At 38.5% G+C, this 17,467-nt stretch overlaps 2 protein-coding genes across 3 annotated transcripts in view; one reads left to right on the plus strand and one right to left on the minus strand.

Moving 5' to 3' along the window:
- The first annotated feature begins 4,901 nt into the window (after positions 1–4,901).
- ccpg1 (cell cycle progression 1) lies at positions 4,902–13,558 on the plus strand. Of its 2 annotated transcripts, XM_051379203.1 has the most exons (11): positions 4,902–5,435; positions 6,598–6,687; positions 7,363–7,480; positions 8,165–8,250; positions 8,352–8,541; positions 8,687–8,779; positions 9,427–9,741; positions 10,198–10,313; positions 10,609–10,728; positions 10,966–12,269; positions 12,614–13,558. In XM_051379203.1, exons 2-11 carry the CDS (start codon positions 6,628–6,630, stop codon positions 12,801–12,803), a joined length of 2,592 nt encoding a protein of 863 aa, XP_051235163.1. In that variant the 5' UTR covers positions 4,902–5,435; positions 6,598–6,627; the 3' UTR covers positions 12,804–13,558. The 2 variants fall into 2 exon arrangements, with proteins under 2 accessions (XP_051235163.1, XP_051235164.1); XM_051379204.1 differs by lacking the exon at positions 8,687–8,779 and having other exon boundaries at positions 4,925–5,435.
- The window catches only part of pigb (phosphatidylinositol glycan anchor biosynthesis, class B), a 4,652-nt gene continuing 625 nt past the window's right edge, over positions 13,441–17,467 (minus strand). Inside the window, exons 3-13 of the mRNA XM_051379205.1 lie at positions 17,395–17,467; positions 16,700–16,817; positions 16,502–16,606; positions 15,683–15,813; positions 15,453–15,593; positions 15,313–15,364; positions 15,021–15,232; positions 14,664–14,728; positions 14,365–14,578; positions 13,721–13,898; positions 13,441–13,637 (exon numbers count right to left, since the gene is read on the minus strand). The exon at positions 17,395–17,467 is cut by the window's right edge and continues 57 nt beyond it. Coding sequence (XP_051235165.1) covers positions 13,524–13,637; positions 13,721–13,898; positions 14,365–14,578; positions 14,664–14,728; positions 15,021–15,232; positions 15,313–15,364; positions 15,453–15,593; positions 15,683–15,813; positions 16,502–16,606; positions 16,700–16,817; positions 17,395–17,467 — 1,403 coding nt within the window. The 3' untranslated portion in view covers positions 13,441–13,523. The remainder of the gene's footprint in view (positions 13,638–13,720; positions 13,899–14,364; positions 14,579–14,663; positions 14,729–15,020; positions 15,233–15,312; positions 15,365–15,452; positions 15,594–15,682; positions 15,814–16,501; positions 16,607–16,699; positions 16,818–17,394) is intronic.

Below are 17,467 nucleotides of genomic sequence, written 5' to 3' on the forward strand. Positions count from 1 at the left end.
GTGTTGGCAAGAATGGTCGTTTGATTTCTTTTACTTCTTCCTTTTTCATTCAATGAATGTCTTTTTTTTATTTTCTCTTTGTTTGTGTGTGTATGTTTTTGAAAAAGAAAAAATCTCACCCACCATGAATGTTTAAAAAGCCTGTCAAAATGTGACAAAAGTGACATTTCTGGCATTATTTAAGAGAGTTTATCACTGGAGCGAAAGGGAAGTGTGAGTCCTTTTCACCGATTATCTACCTCGGTTTACCTCCGGGTAAACCTCCACTGTATATTTAATAACTACTTATACCTATGTTATGTGATGGGCTGCTTCAGTTACGTTGCATTTGATACTTCCTGATGACTTTCTTCTGGTTGTCATCCCATTTTGTGTTTTCCTCTTACTTTGTTCTGATTTGCTGGATGGTAAGGGCGCTGCAGCTTCCTCCTCCCGCTCCACTTGTTGTGTGGACTGAAGGATGGAAAATACACATACAGTTTCTTATTTATCTCCTCAGATGTTGCTGAGGTGCTGAGCCAGTATTAATAATATGTTTTGTTCATTTCGTCCATTATTGAGTAATGGTATGACAAGATAATGAATGTTTGTTTTTGTTTTGTATGTCGGTGTGCAGCTGCCCTTGCCATTCCTGTTTTATACTACCTCATTTAAGAAGTTATTTTATTGTCTTATTGTTTTCCTAAACTCAGGGAACAAAGTTTAGTACATTTGAAAAGTCATGTAGTGTTACATGCTGAAATGACAGGGTATCTTCTCAGTACTAAACTGTTGTAGTGTGTAATTGCCTAATAGAATATGCTATGAATGTATCTCCGACATTGTGTGCCAGTAGGTCAGATGTTTGTGCCCTTCCCCACAGATGGAAACCCCCTCTGTAGTTTCTCCTCAGGTCCTATAATGTCTGTTTTTACAACGGACTCTTTTGTTTATTGACTTCTTCCTTTTTGTTCATGTAAAGATTCACACCAGAAGTGCTTGCAAGTGGCAATGTCGGTACAGAAAAGCTTTATAATTGGCCTTAATGTGGGAGGCGTCCCTCAGATGCTGAATCCGAAGTCTAATCATTCTGAGGGAGAAGTTCCACATGAGGATGCAAAACGTGAAGAATCGTTGTAGTAAAAGCAATGGAAGTGTTTAATCAGAGATGAAAGTGAAGAACTGAATGAACACCATGAAACGTTTTACTTTGGAAAAAAAATCTATATTTTTGTTAGAAGATAATGTACTACTGAGTACACATTGTAGTTACCTATGTTCCAAGTAGTTATTTTGCTTTGCTGTAGAGTAGATGAAGATTAGCACTTGTCTGCCAAGTAGTTTTGTATTATTGGCCAATGTGCTGCGGTGACTGTGAAGCTATAACCCAAAGAGTTGTTTGCTACCTCAGTTTATTTTAGTCTCTCAACTAATCTCTGGCAGAAGGTTACTGAGGAATGTGAAATAATCTAAACAGATTAGACCAAAGACGAATCGTGGCCTTTGAGATGAGTTGAGGCGCTGCTCCTCGAACAAAGCCTTGCACATTAGTGGCCTTGACCCGTGACAAAAAAAAAAAAAAAAAAAAAAAAAAAGTATAGAGAGTTGTAGGTTCAAACTCTGAGCTAGTGCCAGCAGGATACACGGGCACTCACAGAAGATGGAGTGACAATTAATAATCAATGTTATGCACGCAAACCAAATGATCCTGTTGCAGAGTTCCTCCAAAGCTGTTGCAAAAGATGTCTGTACATTGTAGGTGATTATTATAAGAGAATACAGTATATTATATTGAGTAGAAGTCTCTTGCAACAGTTCAGTCGTGTGAAAATGTGCAGCCACTGATTCTTCCCCCTGTGAGTGCGTGAAAAAAGATTTAAATATATTTGGGAGATTTCCGCACAAGGAGCATAAATAAATTAGTTTTCTTTTTTGGGGGCTTTTATTGCCTTTTTAATGGATAGTGACAGGAAAGGAGAGAGAGAGTGAGAGGGCTGCAGCAAAGACCAATATATCTGTTAGGTATTCAAATTCATGCATTTTAATAGATAATTTAAAGCTCTCCCAAAAATGATTTCATATAATAACACAGGCTGTAGGACAGTCAGGGGGGCGCACGCACATTTTCACATCTCTGTATTTTTAATCAGAGGATTCTGCAGAGGATTCAATCATGGGAAGATTTTAGGATGAAAAGTCAATCAGTTAAACTTTATTTTGAAAAGCAAACAATGCAAACCAAAGATTTAGATTTAGAGGTCACCGTTGCATATTGGCAAGAGATCCGTATAAAAGCATCCTATCTTAGTGTGAAATGTTGTCATTTTCAGTGTTCTCATACTCATGTATTATGTGTTGTACTACGAGACAACAGGATGAAAACGTCACCCTGTTTCTTAATTGTCATTTATTTCCACTAAATCAAGTTTTCCTTTTTTTTAAATCTGTTGTCTATCCAGATAAACATGTTTTTGTATTCAGTTGAGTCATGTTTAACCTGCTTTTGCAAAGTAAAAGATGGATACACATTTCCAAATTTAACTTTAACCCTATAATGTATTAATAAATCCTGTGTTATTAGAGCTTTACAGGCTCAATTCAGAATCTGAAAACAGTGCTCATGCTTGTTTCCTGAACCCTGATATGTTATATTCAAGTTGTGAAGATACTGACCGTTACACACACAGCTACTGGGGTCATACAGGTTCTGAATTGAGCCTTTTGCAGCTCTTACAGGTACATAAGTGCTACCTCTGGGTTTTATGTTGTCATACTGTTGTGATAGGTGCAGATGCAATGTACGTGGGTCATTAATGTAAGATTCAGGTCAAGATGGTCAAACAAGAGCCTCGGGATGTTGGTCTGCTGCCTTTCATCTCATGAACGGTGTTTTCTTGGAATTACGTTCCTGTCCGTGAATTTAAAGGGATAAAACACAGAGTCTGGTGTGATTCTTGTTTGTTCTCCCCTCTTGCAGTAATGTTGTGTTTAAATAATGTGGGGGGAAGCGCTGCGGGTCATTTACAGTCAAACTCAGGGAACCCACAGCTGCTCTTCCTCAAAGAAAAAGAGTCAAGTCTTGAAAATTGAATGTACCTTTTTGTAATTATTTTATGTTTTCTGATATTTTCAGTTCATGTTTTGTTGTATTTTGTCAGGTTTGTCTTCGTCAGCAAAATCACTTGCAAGTTGTTTTTTTGCCAAAAATGTTTAGTTATGAGATTTTAGACAGTGGTTAATTATGGAAGTCTGATTCTCAGTTTAAATAAAAGTACAAAAAATGCAACTTGTCTGCAGTTGTTTTTTCTGAACATGCTCTCAGTTCTAGGACAGATGAAACAACACTATTTTATATTTTCATCTTGTGTTTTCTTTGCTTTAGCTTTAAATCTCTGAGTGAAATTACCAAAAGTAAAAACACTACACATTACAAGTAAAATTAAGTAAAATCACTCAAGTATCATACAATAATATATAATGACATAAAGTATCCAAAGTAAAACCAATGTAGAAAAATGTCCCTGGTGGCTGCTACACTATTATATATTGTATAATTAGATTATAACTCGTGCTTTAAGCAGCGTTTTACTGTACTTGTTTGAGGTGGAGCTCATTTTTAACTTAAGACTGCAGCTGATGATTTGGTTCTTCATGGACACTTTAGAAGTAAAGTAGTTATACACACATCACTCAGCTGCAACGCTGTCAGAAAACAGCATCAAACCCTGGACGCTTACTCACCGACGCAAAAATCTCTTTAATAATGACATTAAAAGACTTATTTTTTAAAAACTGGGCTTTTAGACTCAGGTCTTGTACATTAATTTAATATATTTTGAATGTAGATGATGTAGATTTTGATATATGTGTGTATTGATATTGTACATTATAATTTGTCTACGGACTTAATTGTATTGATAATTGTTCTTAAGCCTGGTTGGGATGATTAACCATATCTGCCACCACAGAGCCGATTCTATTCTACTATTCTCCAAAACAAATTATACTTCAATTTAAAATAGTGGATGACAATAATGATAAACCCACTGGCATATTTAATGTTTAGATTTACACACAAATTTGCATTTCTAAGATATAAATTGTATTGCCAATACAAAAAGATTACACCAATTTCCTACATTTATACTCTTATTATGTAACATTATCAACAAAGCACCAGAACATTTCCCCCAATTTACAAAAACTGGCATAACCATGACAACATTGACCTCTACTGGTCTTGTTAACAGCAGCTCATAGGAAAGCTGATCCATAATTATTTCTCAATTAGGCTGAACATAAAATATAAGAAATAAATCAGCATGTATATAATATATAATACTTTATCATTTTGATGGATTAGTTCAACAAAGCTTCCTCTTTCTGTACAGTTTTAGCTTCACAGTTTTAAAGTTTTGTGTATGTTATGTCAATTTTCAATTGTCCAGTTGTGTTAATCACAGCAGAAGGTGAACATTTGTACAAACAGAACATAAAGCTAAGTCCAGTACAATCATGTATGTGTTTTTTATGTCTATCTATGGTGGTATAATGCCAGTATTTTGCAGTGTTTTTGATATTTAAATTAATTTAAGCATCATAAATACATGGGCTGGTTCTGATGACAGGTGACACAATAATCTATTTACAAGAAAATAATCAAAACAAACACATACATAGGAAGAATCTATAAAGTTAGGAGTTTAGGGAGTGGCTAGGTGAGGGGAAAACAAAGAAAAGCAAACAAAAGGCAAAGGTTATTAAGGTGAGGTGCTGCTCTGTGTATGTCCCATGATAAACACTGATTACCTCCCAGCAGCAGCAGCAGCCCTGGAGACAGACAGCATAGCAACAGCAGAGCGACCCGCACACAGGAGCACTCACAACAGGCCGCAGTGTAGCGCCACATGAGAAGCCATTGTGCGAGTATTCAAACGGAGCCCTACCCACCGACAACATCAACATCAACATCAACCAAAAAGTCTGCAGGCAGAGAGCCAGACGACACGCGCTCACTGCCCATAACAACGACGAGCACGTGCTTTCTGGTGGGCAGTTGAACTGTTCCGCATTAGCGACCTGCTTTTAAAACCTTCTGCTAATGCCACAACAGCACAAACACATTAATAAGTTCGTTTTGTTGTTGTTGTTGTTGTTTTTTTTTTACCCCTAACTAATTATGTGGTCTGCTTTGTCACGCTTCCTTGTTTATGTTTTTTTCGGGGCCGAGTTTCCACCCTCGAGCGAACCTGTTTGGACACCGCGCTGACTTATGGGAAATGTAGTTCTGAGAGTTGAATAGAGGCTTTGCTGCTTGTTCAACCGTTCAGCATTAAAACTACATTTCCCGTGTATCGCCCGCTTCGCTGCGTCGTTAACGGATAAACTGGGCATATACTGCAATAACTCTGGAGCTGCTTGTAAACAGCTGTCTCGTCGTTGGACGTAAAACACCGGTGAGTTCAATCATTTTTATTATTTTTTAATAAAAGCTAGTGATGTTAAGGTGCTTCTACAGATAATTAACGTTGTGGATACAGCACTAATTATATCTCCCGACGATGCCAAGGGAGGAGACGTTAACAACTAGCCTGTCAAGTTATAGTTAACGTTAACTGACGTTAGCTGCGAACCAACGGCTAAATGTGTTTAATGTGAACAGCCGTTAGCTAACGGCTGTTAACCGCTGTGGTCTCTGCTGAGACAAACGTTGACTGTTGTTGTTGTTGTTGTTGTTGTTGTTGTTGTTGTTGTTGTTGTTGTTGTCGGGCCGCTGGAGCTGGTATCGCCTATTACTGTAGTCTGTCACCCAGAGGCCGCTGTTACTCCGCTTTGTTTGTTTGTTTGTTTTATATACACAGGAAGTATATAAACGGCAGAGTTTCAAGTTCATGACCAGCTGGAGAAATAATGATCAGTAACTAATGATTAATTGATTAATGGCTGATCAGGGCTGCATGCTGAGGTGGTGAAAACAAAAAGATTTAGCCATCCATAACAGTTGTGATTACCTATTACACTGATAACATCATTATTTTCTCCAAAGCAACCAGATGTGACTCATAGTTAATGTAGCTACTGTATCTCTAACGTTATATATTTATGGCGTTTAATTAATCAAAAACAAACCTTAAGGTGTTTCCAGTACCTCCCAGTAAAGGGTACTTTACAGTCCTCCAGGTAACACTTACAGGCTGCTTAGGGTCAGGTTGGCTTACCCAGACACCTGCTGATCGATGAGATACAGGAGCATCCTATTTATTTTCATCAGGAAATTATTAGTCAATGCTTTTGTCAGTTTGGTGCTTTTTTTTATAGCACTTATTTAACATTTCTCCCAGACAAATATACCCCACGATTAGGCCAAGCAAAGATTTATTTGTGTAGAGCACATGGACGTTTTTTACAAGATCAGTACAGAGGCACACAAACAAGTCATTCGATTACCATTCGGCTATCAGGATGTTTGTACATTATTGTAATTGTATATTGTAAACTCATTTTGCACTACTTAAACTGAAGATTAACAACATTTTTTTTCATCTTGTGACACACTGACCTATATCTTCTCTAGTGCAACCTACTGTCTTCAATCTTTGACCTCCTTATCTCCTCTAGATTCTTGTATATTGCTGACAGCTGACAGAAATGTCAGAGACGTCAAGTGATGCAGAGTCATCCTGTGGCTGGACCATTATTAGTAATGAGGTATTGAACCCCTTTTTCTTATTCTTAATCCCAGGTATTTTCATTTGTTGTATAGTTTTTGACACTTTAAGGTGGTAGCAACGAGTAAAATGTTAAAGAAAAAATGTCTGCGTACATTACGGTACGTACATTGTTGAATATGTTGGAACAATTTGGAAATTTCTTAACTTTATATGACATTTGAATAGAAACCAATTTTAGTTTGTGAGTTTTACATGATAAACTATTCATTTGATCATAATAATTATTTTATTCATCATACATGGATGTGACAGCACAAACTGGCAATACACATGACCATATTAAGAAAAATGGGGGAAATCTGATATTTCCTATCTTTTATCACAAAAAAGTATTGTTGCACAGAAGTTATACATCTGAAATGAAACCAAAAAACAAAAAGGGATTATGCCTGTGTTTTTTTATGGGATTTTTTCCACTGAAATGCTGCGAGCATCATTCTGGTCAACTGATGTTTGTTCAGTCACAGTGTCAGATATCGTTTACCATGAGGACCGTTTTCAGTATTTCTAATGAAATCTTGCCAGTACTGTATGTCTGCATCTGTGGTTTAAATTATTCATATTTATCAAATGAAGTGGTTATAAATCAGAATAAATAAAGATGTATTTCTCTGTCATGTCCAGTTTTAATGTCTGCTTATTGTGTTTACAGGGTTCGGATATTGAGACATTGGGATCGGAGGCTGCAGTGGAATATGCAGCCGAGCTGTTAGAGCGCCCTCCAGTGGAGAAAGCAGAGCTGCAGGACACACGGGCATCTGCATCTGCTGGTAAAAATCTTTATTATTGTTTTTTGTCTGGGTTTAACAGTAGCAGATTTATTATTATGTTGTTAGTATGATGATATTAAATAAATAAACAATGTGTTTATATGCGTACAGGAATATAGACAATTGACAAAACAGCCGAATGCCAGTTATCAGTGTTGACTTTATAAGACATCTGAGAGTCACACAGGAGCTGTTTACTACTTTTAAAACTAATTCAATCAACTCACCAATTTAAATTGTGTTTATTTTTTCTTTTGACCTATTTCTTATGATTTACCCTCCTTGTGCTTTGTTTTATTGTGTTTGTTGTGCTTGTTATTCTAGGAAAGAAATAAATACATTTGAAAAGATATATAATTACAGCTGAAACAATTTGCCAATTAACTAATTAGTCAGTAGATAGAAAATTGCTTTAAGATAGTTTTAGCCCCAAAATTCACTGTTTTCCGTTTCTCAGATATGATTATTTTCTGGTTTTCTTGTTATTATTTGACACTATCGTGAATAGTTTTGAGTTTTGAGACCGTTTGAACAAAAAAATCACAAAAGTAATTGACAGATTGATCAATAATGAAAATACTTGTGCAGATCTAATTATAAATGCCATCATTGTACATATGACTTTCTAATCTTAACAATCGTAATTAAGACATTAATCTTAATTTGTATTAATTATATTCTCAGCTGAGAGTGTTGAGGAGAGGGTTGCTGATTCGCTTGATGACACTCTGGGAGAGCAAACCATAGATGAGACACTGTATGCCTCAGAGGTAAGAAAACAATAAAAACAAGCTGTTGTTTAACTAATCCAGAGCCACTTTATTGCCGCTCCCTTTGTCTTCCATCGTTAATATCTATATATCCTCTCAAGGCCGGAGACAACACCCCAGGGAAACAGAATGTAACTCTGTTGTCCTCCAGTGATCACTCCGACATTGTGACTCTCAGAGACTTGAAGGAGGACGAGCATGTTGAGGTGGAAGAGGAGGCAGCAGCCAACGAGGAGTTCTACCTCGGCACCTCCTGCAGCAGCCAGTACGCCTTCAACGCTGCAGAGACTGGTAGGGCTGCAGCAACACACACATACTCACACACTGAACTATCCTTATGTCTTCTTTAGCAAAGTGATTTTAAGAGTCAGCATAGAGAAATAAATTCGACACAAAAACGTTCTTCCTCTGCCTGTTTTCTACATCGCCAAAGCAGGTTTGATGTTGAGTCACTGGAAACTTCCACAGAGTCTCATGAACTTAGGCTACCATCTGAGAAGTCAGCTCACTGGAGGCCGCTCTTTTCCAGGTGGCCTGTTTGAAACTGGAGTGAATCTAATATGATGCTAAGCTTGCTCAGCAATGCACAGAATTAATCCTGATCAGTTGCTGACAAGAACACATGCTGATGTAAGCCAGCTTCTTTTAAAAGCATGTTCAACCACGTATGAAAATGCAACATGGCTTCCTTCCCTGTTTTTCCATGTGTGTGCATGTGTGGATCTTTGTAGGTCCATTAATAGTGTAATAGAAGTGTAACTAATATAATAAGTGTGATATTCTCCGGTCTGAGAGTTACGAGCAGATTATATGCAGTTATACACTCTGAAATAGTGCAATGTTATGTGCCAGACTATTTCTTGTGCACAATAGTGATATCGATCTTCTCCTCTAACTCTCAGCAAGAAACAAAAAAATGTATTCCCAAAAATAGAAAAGTTTTAATTCTTTGTACAAACACAAAAATGGATCTAGACTTCACAGCAGTGTTGGTCATAATTAGTGAATCAGTTTATTTTAATCCGTAATATTTGTTGTCTGCATGATTAACCTTACTTAGGTGTGTTTTCTAAGCGTGTTATTTTTGTGTGTGCCTCTCCTGTCTGTTAATGTCTTCCACCATATAATCACTATATGTATTATATAATAACTATAACTGTATGTATTTTGCTGTAGTTTTCCCAGTGCAGCAGCCTGCTGTGACAAACTCCAGCAGCAGCGAGGACGAGGCAGGACGAAGTGGCAGCACTGTTGTCAGAAGACGAAGGTTGAGGAAGAATACCACGAGCATCGTGACAGAGCCGGAGGAGGAAGAGGCACTGGAATCTGACCAGAGTGAGGAAGATGAGGGGCAGCAGGAGGAGCAGGCAGAAGTCAGACCCGCTGGCGTTCCGGATGTCCAAATGCAAGGCCAGGGCAGCAGCATCCTCAACAAGTGTATCCTGATTGCCCTCGTCGTAGCCATCAGCATGGGCTTTGGACACTTCTATGGTAAGAACTGCAGAGCTGGAAGATTTGACAAATATAAAAGTATACTTCATTAAAACTTTCCAGTTGGTAGGAATTAATGTACATAGTGTTTATTACAGCACAGCATCTTCTTCATCTGTGAAGGATCGAGTAAGGGGTTTAAGTCTGGTTATGGCCTCTGGTTTCTCAGATGTGATGTGATACTGAATTACAGAATTAGAAATGTACTTGAATTGTTTGAGTTTCCTTTCCTTAGTTTCCTTGTAGGACCAGGTGCTGTAGATATCTCAGCAGCTCTGGTCTTTGGTGGGAACTACTGTACATTTGTGAACTTTGAACAGTTTGTTCCCCATAACTCTGTTTTATAGTTTGAGTTTTAAAGACGACTGTAGACACTGCTTCCATTACATGTAGACTGGCTCCAACAATGTTTGCAATGTGTAAATAATGTGTTTGTGTTCCAAATGTCACTTACAGGCACAGTCCAGATTCAAGAAAGACAGAAAACTGTGGAGAAAATCAGAGTGAATGAAGTCGATGGTGTGAGGGATCTTCTTCACCGACATGTTCGAGGGCAACCTTTTACAAACCAGGTCAGTGACAACACAAAGCACAAACAATAATAAGCTTGTTTGTGTCAGAATGTACACGACAGTAATCATTAACTTATTCTCTCCCATCCCTTTGAAACAAATACAGAATAAATGTGAATATTGTGATGATGATTTTAAACAATGAAACAATGTTTCAATGTGAGTTTTCTTTACCTCCTTACTCGAATGCTGAATGATTCATATTTTGAGCGACCCTTTCTGCTCACCTTCAACAATCATGACTCATATAACCATTAACTTTAACTTGTTTCTTGATTCTCTCTCTCTGGTTCAGATGGTTGACTTTGGCCTGGATGACCTAGATGAGCAAAAAGTTATTTCACTGCTCACAGAAGTGATTGAGAAGATAAAGAAGGAGAACCAGGAGCTCAGCATCCAACAGGCACACATTCAGGTAACTTGGAGTTCTGTGTATTGTTTTGGTAACAGAATACAAATGCAAGTGTTATAATAAGGAAATATAAGTTACAAGTCAAAACTTCCTTCTTTTTTGTTTCTTGCATTTTTGTTTCACTGTTCAAAAGCTGAATGATTTGAGTGAACTTTGCCTGCCTTCAATAATAATGACTCAAATAAACACCACTGTAAAAGTAGTAAATGTCCCTGTTTTGTTCATTCTTTTCCCATGAAGGCCCAGAAAGATGATCTTGAAATGTTGCTGGATCAGAAGGCTGAGGAGAGGTCTAACATTGTGTCCCAGCAGCAGATGTTGATGGCTGAGAACCAGCTGCTGAAAAGCTCCCTGGAACGTGAAGAAAAGTCCCTGTCCACCTTGCAGGAGGAGCTGAGAAACCTGCGCTCTAAGATCAGAGATCGGGAAGCGATGGGAGCTGGTGTTGACACACTGCTGTCAGAAAACCAGAGGCTGAAAGACCAGCTGGAGGAGGAGAAACAGCTGATCCGAAGCTTCCGTGGCCAGAGGGAAGACATGATGGCTGAAGCACAGACACTGAGGAAGAAGCTGGACAAGGAGAGAAAGGTTACAGATGCGCTGAGGAGAGAGTTAAACCTACTGAGAAGTCACATACCTGGAGCTGGAAAGGAGGCCGGTACAGAGGCAGAAGGGCTACAGTCCCGTCTGATGGAGATGGAGAAAAGACTGAGCTTCGAGCAGCAGCGCTCTGACCTGTGGGAGAGGCTGTACGTGGAAACCAAAGAAGAAAGAGTCAAAGGAGACACAGAGTCCAGAGTGAAAAAAACAAAAGACAGCATGGCGGGGAAAGTGAAAGAGACATTTGATGCTGTGAAGAACTCCACCAAGGAGTTTGTCCATCACCACAAAGAGCAGATAAAGAAAGCAAAGGAAGCTGTGAAGGAGAATCTGAGGAAGTTTTCAGATTCTGTCAAATTAACTTTCCGAAACTTCAAGGACTCGGCTTCGACCTTCATCAACAAAGCCAGAGGTTTTTATGATAAGAGACGTGATGCGAAGAATGCAAAAGAGTCGTGGCAGCACAGATCCCACAAACCTCATCACAGACACACACAAAAATTTGATGACTTCTTCCAGAGCAACACTCGAAAATCAGGAGGTAAAGTTTACGAAGATCAAAGTCAAAACACCAAGAAGTCAAACTTCAAAGGATGCTCTAGTGTTTTCGACTGTGCCTACCAGGAGTCCATGAGTCTCTTCAATAAAGCCATGGAGCCAATCAGAGCGGACGAATTTCACCAGCTGCTGCAGAGTTACCTGCAACAGGAAGTCAACCACTTTCACCACTGGAAAGATCTGGAGACGTTCATCAACAACTTCTTCCACAACGGAGTGTTCATCCACGACCGGATGCTGTTCACAGACTTTGTCAGCGGCGTGGAGGACTATCTGACCGACATGCACGAGTACCACGGCCTCGACGAGGATGTGTTTGGAGACCTTGATGACTACATCTACCGGCACTTCTTTGGAGAGGCTTACACAAAAATCTACGGCCCAAGGTAAGTCTCCTGGGGCTGTATTCACAAAGTGTCGTATCTTATACGTAGGAGTCCCCCTGAATGATGCCAAAAGTTCCCACATTTTCATAAAGCTGTGTAGATTAACTTTCCTCTGGACCACCTCTAACTCTCAGACTAGACTTTTATATCTAAAACACTTTGTAAATAAATTTTTAGACCAAAAAGTAAAAAATAAAAAAAGTATTTAAATTAGGATTGATGTATCCTGTTTCTATGTGTTCCTCCAAACTCAGTCAGTTAGCACAAACTTGGTTGTTTTGTCAACACGACCCCCGTTGTCCTTATCATTCATGCCATAAATGTTTTGTGTTTGAATCCCACAGCGGGCCATTTGAAAGACCAGACACAGACTCAAAGGAGTCGAGGGCGAAGCATCAACAGCGAAAGCAGCAGAGAGCCAAATCTCGCCCACACAGTGAACGCAAGTGGAGCCGATCAGGAAGAAACACAGACAGACACATGGCTGACGTCAAAATAGAACTGGGTCCGATGCCGTTTGATCCCAAATACTGAAAACATCTCGACTGGTTTAATATTATAGTTGCAAATTCTATTTTGGGTTGTACTTCGATGCAAAGTCTCCTCTTTTTTTTTGTAAGTTTGCACAATGTTAACTTTGTAATGCTACTGAATGTCCTTGATCTGTTTGTGTGTAGTGAAGTAATCGCTGCTAAGTTTGAGTGAAAGATGTAGCATCTCTTACATCATCTGCACATTTGTAACAGCATGAGTTCATTCAACATTTTACAAACGTAAAAAAGAAACGCTTTTATTTTGGTCTGTAAACTCTGTACTCGTCTTCAGCCACACTTAAAAATACACATTGAGCAGAAAATGTTAACTGGGAACCAAACTACTGTTAAAAAAACAACAAAGACATGCCACATTTTGGATGTTTCTGTGTAAAGTCACGTAGTTAATTTAAATTTCTAATTTGCTGCTACAAACACAGGTTTGTTTGTTTGACGTTTGTAATTTGCAGTTTTCTAACATTCCACCTTGAGCTTGTTTTAACTGGACCTGGCAGTTTAGTTTTTATTTACGTGTGTTTAAAAAAAAAAAAAAAGAAATAATTATGTCACACCAAATTTAGTTGTGAATAATTAAAAACACATTTGAGACATCTGACAAGAGATATTTCAAAGAAACATTTGTGTTTTCAATGTTTATTTCAGTAGTAGATCATATATGACATCACGATTAAGGAAAACAAATTGCCATTGTTCCAGTGTGTCAGTGCCTTTCATAAATAAAGATGCTTCCTCCAACTCTTCCCTCAGGAAAATGAGTATGAAATATCTCTGCTGTCCTCACAAAGTTGTTCCCTTGCAAAAACACGGAGATTTCCTACAACGACAAAAAAAAACACGTTAAAGTCGCAACCGTTAAAGTTTTATACCAGGAGAAATATCATCTGTGAACATCTTTACCTTCTCCAAAACATCAAACAAAACCAGATGGGTTGGTAGAGAAGATTTGTATGGAAATGAAGTCCTGAGCCAGGGGACAGGTTTGGCGTAGAATCTGTCGGCTTCTTCGACGTAACCTTCCTCTCCGAGATCTGGAGGACACTCAAGAAACCTCATCTTCATCGGGCAGTGGACGTGGCTACAAAGAGAGGATCATCAGTTTGAGTACAACTCAAGTTAGGGAGTTATTATAGTCGACACAAATCCATATTCAGATACATCGAGCTAGAAGAGCTGGGAATATATATATATATATATATATATATATATGTACAATTGATAAAACACCTAAAGTTCCCTTTAATAGTTGTTCTTGAGCTTTCGACTGACTCATTCGGTTCTCATCAGGAGGTTTTTAGCACAATTACTGTGGAACGTGTTAAATGGTCGAAAGCCTCAGAACAGCTACGAAATGGAGCTTGAGGTGAGATTATTTTGTCAATTTGTTTCCAAGGTCAAGAATGAACTTGAACCACAACAGGTGGGCCAGTTTTATACAAGTTTCCTGAATTTATATTTTCTTGTACAGATTTAAAATCAGTTTTTGCCATCAGGATATTCAAACACTTTTGTAAGGAAAACTCAACACTAAGGGCTAAACCGACCTGTAAAAAGGCGTTGAGTGGCAGGGCATGAGGAAGAGTACGTCTGGTGGCGTGGAGACGCTGCTGATGTTACAAAGTGTCTGGAGATGACTCATGACGTCCAGAGTGCCTCGCTGGTGGATCAGGCCGGTGTACAGAGCTGCAACCAGGTTACTCACTAACAAGACGGACGCAGCAGCTCGGCGCCACGCTTTTAAATTAGCCAAAGATATCCCTGTAGTAGTAGAAGAAGTGTTACAACAAACATCTGGCTGGTTCATTCGCACAAAGAGAAGTTTGTTGTCAAACTGAGGACTCACCAGAAAAGATCATACAGAATGGCAGCACCGGATAGATGAATCTGAACTCCTTGTGAGGGAGCAAACTGAAGAGAACAAACAGATTAGTTTGTCTGCAGAGCACAAAAACATCTCGACAGACCAGGATCAGAACTTATGAGAGGGCCCCTGTTATGTGTCCTATCAATATTATTACATATATTACTCTGATTACAGGTCGCAGCTCACCAATAAATACAGAAATACACCAACAGAGGCAGATAGAAGACGACAAGTAAATATGGACGTAAACAGGCCGCTGCGGCAGACTCAGCCCCTGTAGCTCTAAGTTATCTTCTAAGTTTGATAAATACGATTCTATGAATGTGAACATTTTACCTGTAAACCACGAGTGTCCAGACGACTGCTGCCAACAGAATCTTGTATCTTTTAAAGGCGAGGGTGCACCCGTGAAGAAAGAGAGGAAGATGAGGACCGATCACGACAGCAAAACCCTGAGTGAAGTACCAGTGCCAGGGATGAGAGCCGTAGAAATCAGCCACACCGTAGAAGATGTTAAACTTCAGGAAGTTAAACTGGACCATGGTCCACTGGAAAAACAGAGAGAGAAACTTATATTTGACTTCACAAGCAGAAGTTACTGTGTTTAAATGTGGATTTAAAGTTTTACCTCCTCATAGAAGATACAGTCGATCAGTGTGGAAATCACAACAGCCACGGCTCTGGAAAGGAGGGAAAAGAGAGATTATGTGATAAAGACACAAGCATGAAATACAGATGTTGAGCTGACGAGAGATTAAAAGTACAAACCCGATAGGAAGGAAGTTATGAGTGATGAGTCTCAGTTTGTTATCTTCCTTCCAGAAATGGTACGTCAGCAGAGGAACCCAAACAATCAGAGCTGTCGGTCGGACAACGACCGCCAAGGCAACCAGGGTCAAATACGTTTTGCTAGAAAAACATAAACAGTGTGTCTGTAAATAATCTATTTTTAGAGAGAAGATACATTAAAAAAAGGTAAAGATATGACGAGTCCAGACCTGCTGTGTGTTTTGGACCCAGGGAGGGGGAAATAAAAAAGAGCCAAAGAGGTGAGGGTGGTCTCCATGCTGTTGGTCAGAGTCCTGGTGCAGCAGTACCACGAGAACCACGAGCACAGATGACAGAAGAACTAGAAGAAGAAGAAACAGTGATGCAGGTTGAGTATTTGAGAGCGGAGACTGTGTGAGACCTCAAGGAAGAGACATCAAATGATTGTGATCAGACCAAGATTATTAGTAACTATTACTAAAACTAAAACCAGGTGTGAAAATCATTTTATTTACCTGAAACAGAAATAAAAACTAGACTAACTGTAATGATTTTGTGTGTGTGTGTGTGTGTGCGTGTGCGTGTGTGCGCGTTGACCAGATTTGTTATGGTTTCGTATTTTTCATTTATTTTAATTTGTTTTTTTGTTTAGTTTTTTAAAATTCAGCTTTTTAGTGTTTAACAAAGTTTACTTTGTATTAGTTAGTTTGGTTTTTTTATCATTATAAAAGTTCAGAAATTGGGAAAAACATTTCCTGTATTATTTTATTTTAGTTAGTTTTGTAAATACACAACATCATTTCAATCTAGATTTATTTCCCCCAAACTACAGTTTTTTTTTAAATTTCAGTTAACTAAAACATTTTCACACCTAATTTTAGTTTTTAACTTTAGTTTTAGATAAATTTGTCAAACAACGGAAACTAAAATGTTAAAAAATAAATACAAAATAACAATAACTCTGAATCAGACTACTGAATGCTTAAATCCAATCCGTCTTTCATTCCTCTCCACTGCAGTAAATCACACAGTTTACAGTTTAAACTCACCGTCCATGTTGCAACATCACGACTTTCCAATGTGCGGATGAGGAAAAAGAATTTCACATCTGCAAACGCAGCCAGCAGCGCTTGAATTATTCGAGGGAGCCATATCTGCAGAACCAACCAGACCAGGTTTAATGAACCAAAGTGACACATATATGTTATATATATATATATATATATATATAAAATACGTCAACTTACTAGGAGATAGACTGAGTCGTAGTTTATGAAGTGCAGTATCTTGTACACAAATGCAAAGAAGAGTGGATAGGAAAATCCTCTTATTCCCTCCTTCCATTCCCAGGTCAGATACCCATAAGTCACACCATCGTTAAGGTTGTAAAATGTAAAAGAATAGTATAACAATAATATAAATAATATCAAGATACTGGTTTCAGCTCCACAAATGTCAAGAGCTTCTTGTTGTTATGTTGAATTGTAAGAAACAAAAGCCCCATTTTGAGAGGAGGTGGCACAATAATAATTCTTTCTCACGTACTCACATACAGCAGGTGATCTTATTTCTCACGGATTATAGAGTCAAACATTTCTACTTCTGCATATTCACACACTGAATGATTCAAAGCAGCAGAAACAGACTGTTCTTCATTACTAAACCAAGCTTTACTATGTGGTTCTGATAGACACACATATATATATATATATAAACATAAACATGTACATGTGTTTTCTGATCCAGCCACTTGAACTTGTCTGCAAGAGAAAATCAAACTGGAGAATATCTGGTCAAATTGAAGACTGTAGTCTGCAGACTGTAGTGTATAGTCTTATCCTAGCCTGGAGAGAAAACACACATTAACAACAACTATAAAAATAATATTAATAGTCCACAGCTGTCTGGTGACCGAGCTGCAGATGATAACCTCAAAGGATATTTGAAGACCATACGATGGGAGACCTCCAGAGACTGCCAGTACTCATCGGGGACGAAGCTGGTCTGAACCAGGA

Source organism: Dicentrarchus labrax, unplaced genomic scaffold, assembly GCF_905237075.1.
Source record: "Dicentrarchus labrax unplaced genomic scaffold, dlabrax2021, whole genome shotgun sequence".
Classification (NCBI taxonomy): Eukaryota; Metazoa; Chordata; class Actinopteri; family Moronidae; genus Dicentrarchus; species Dicentrarchus labrax.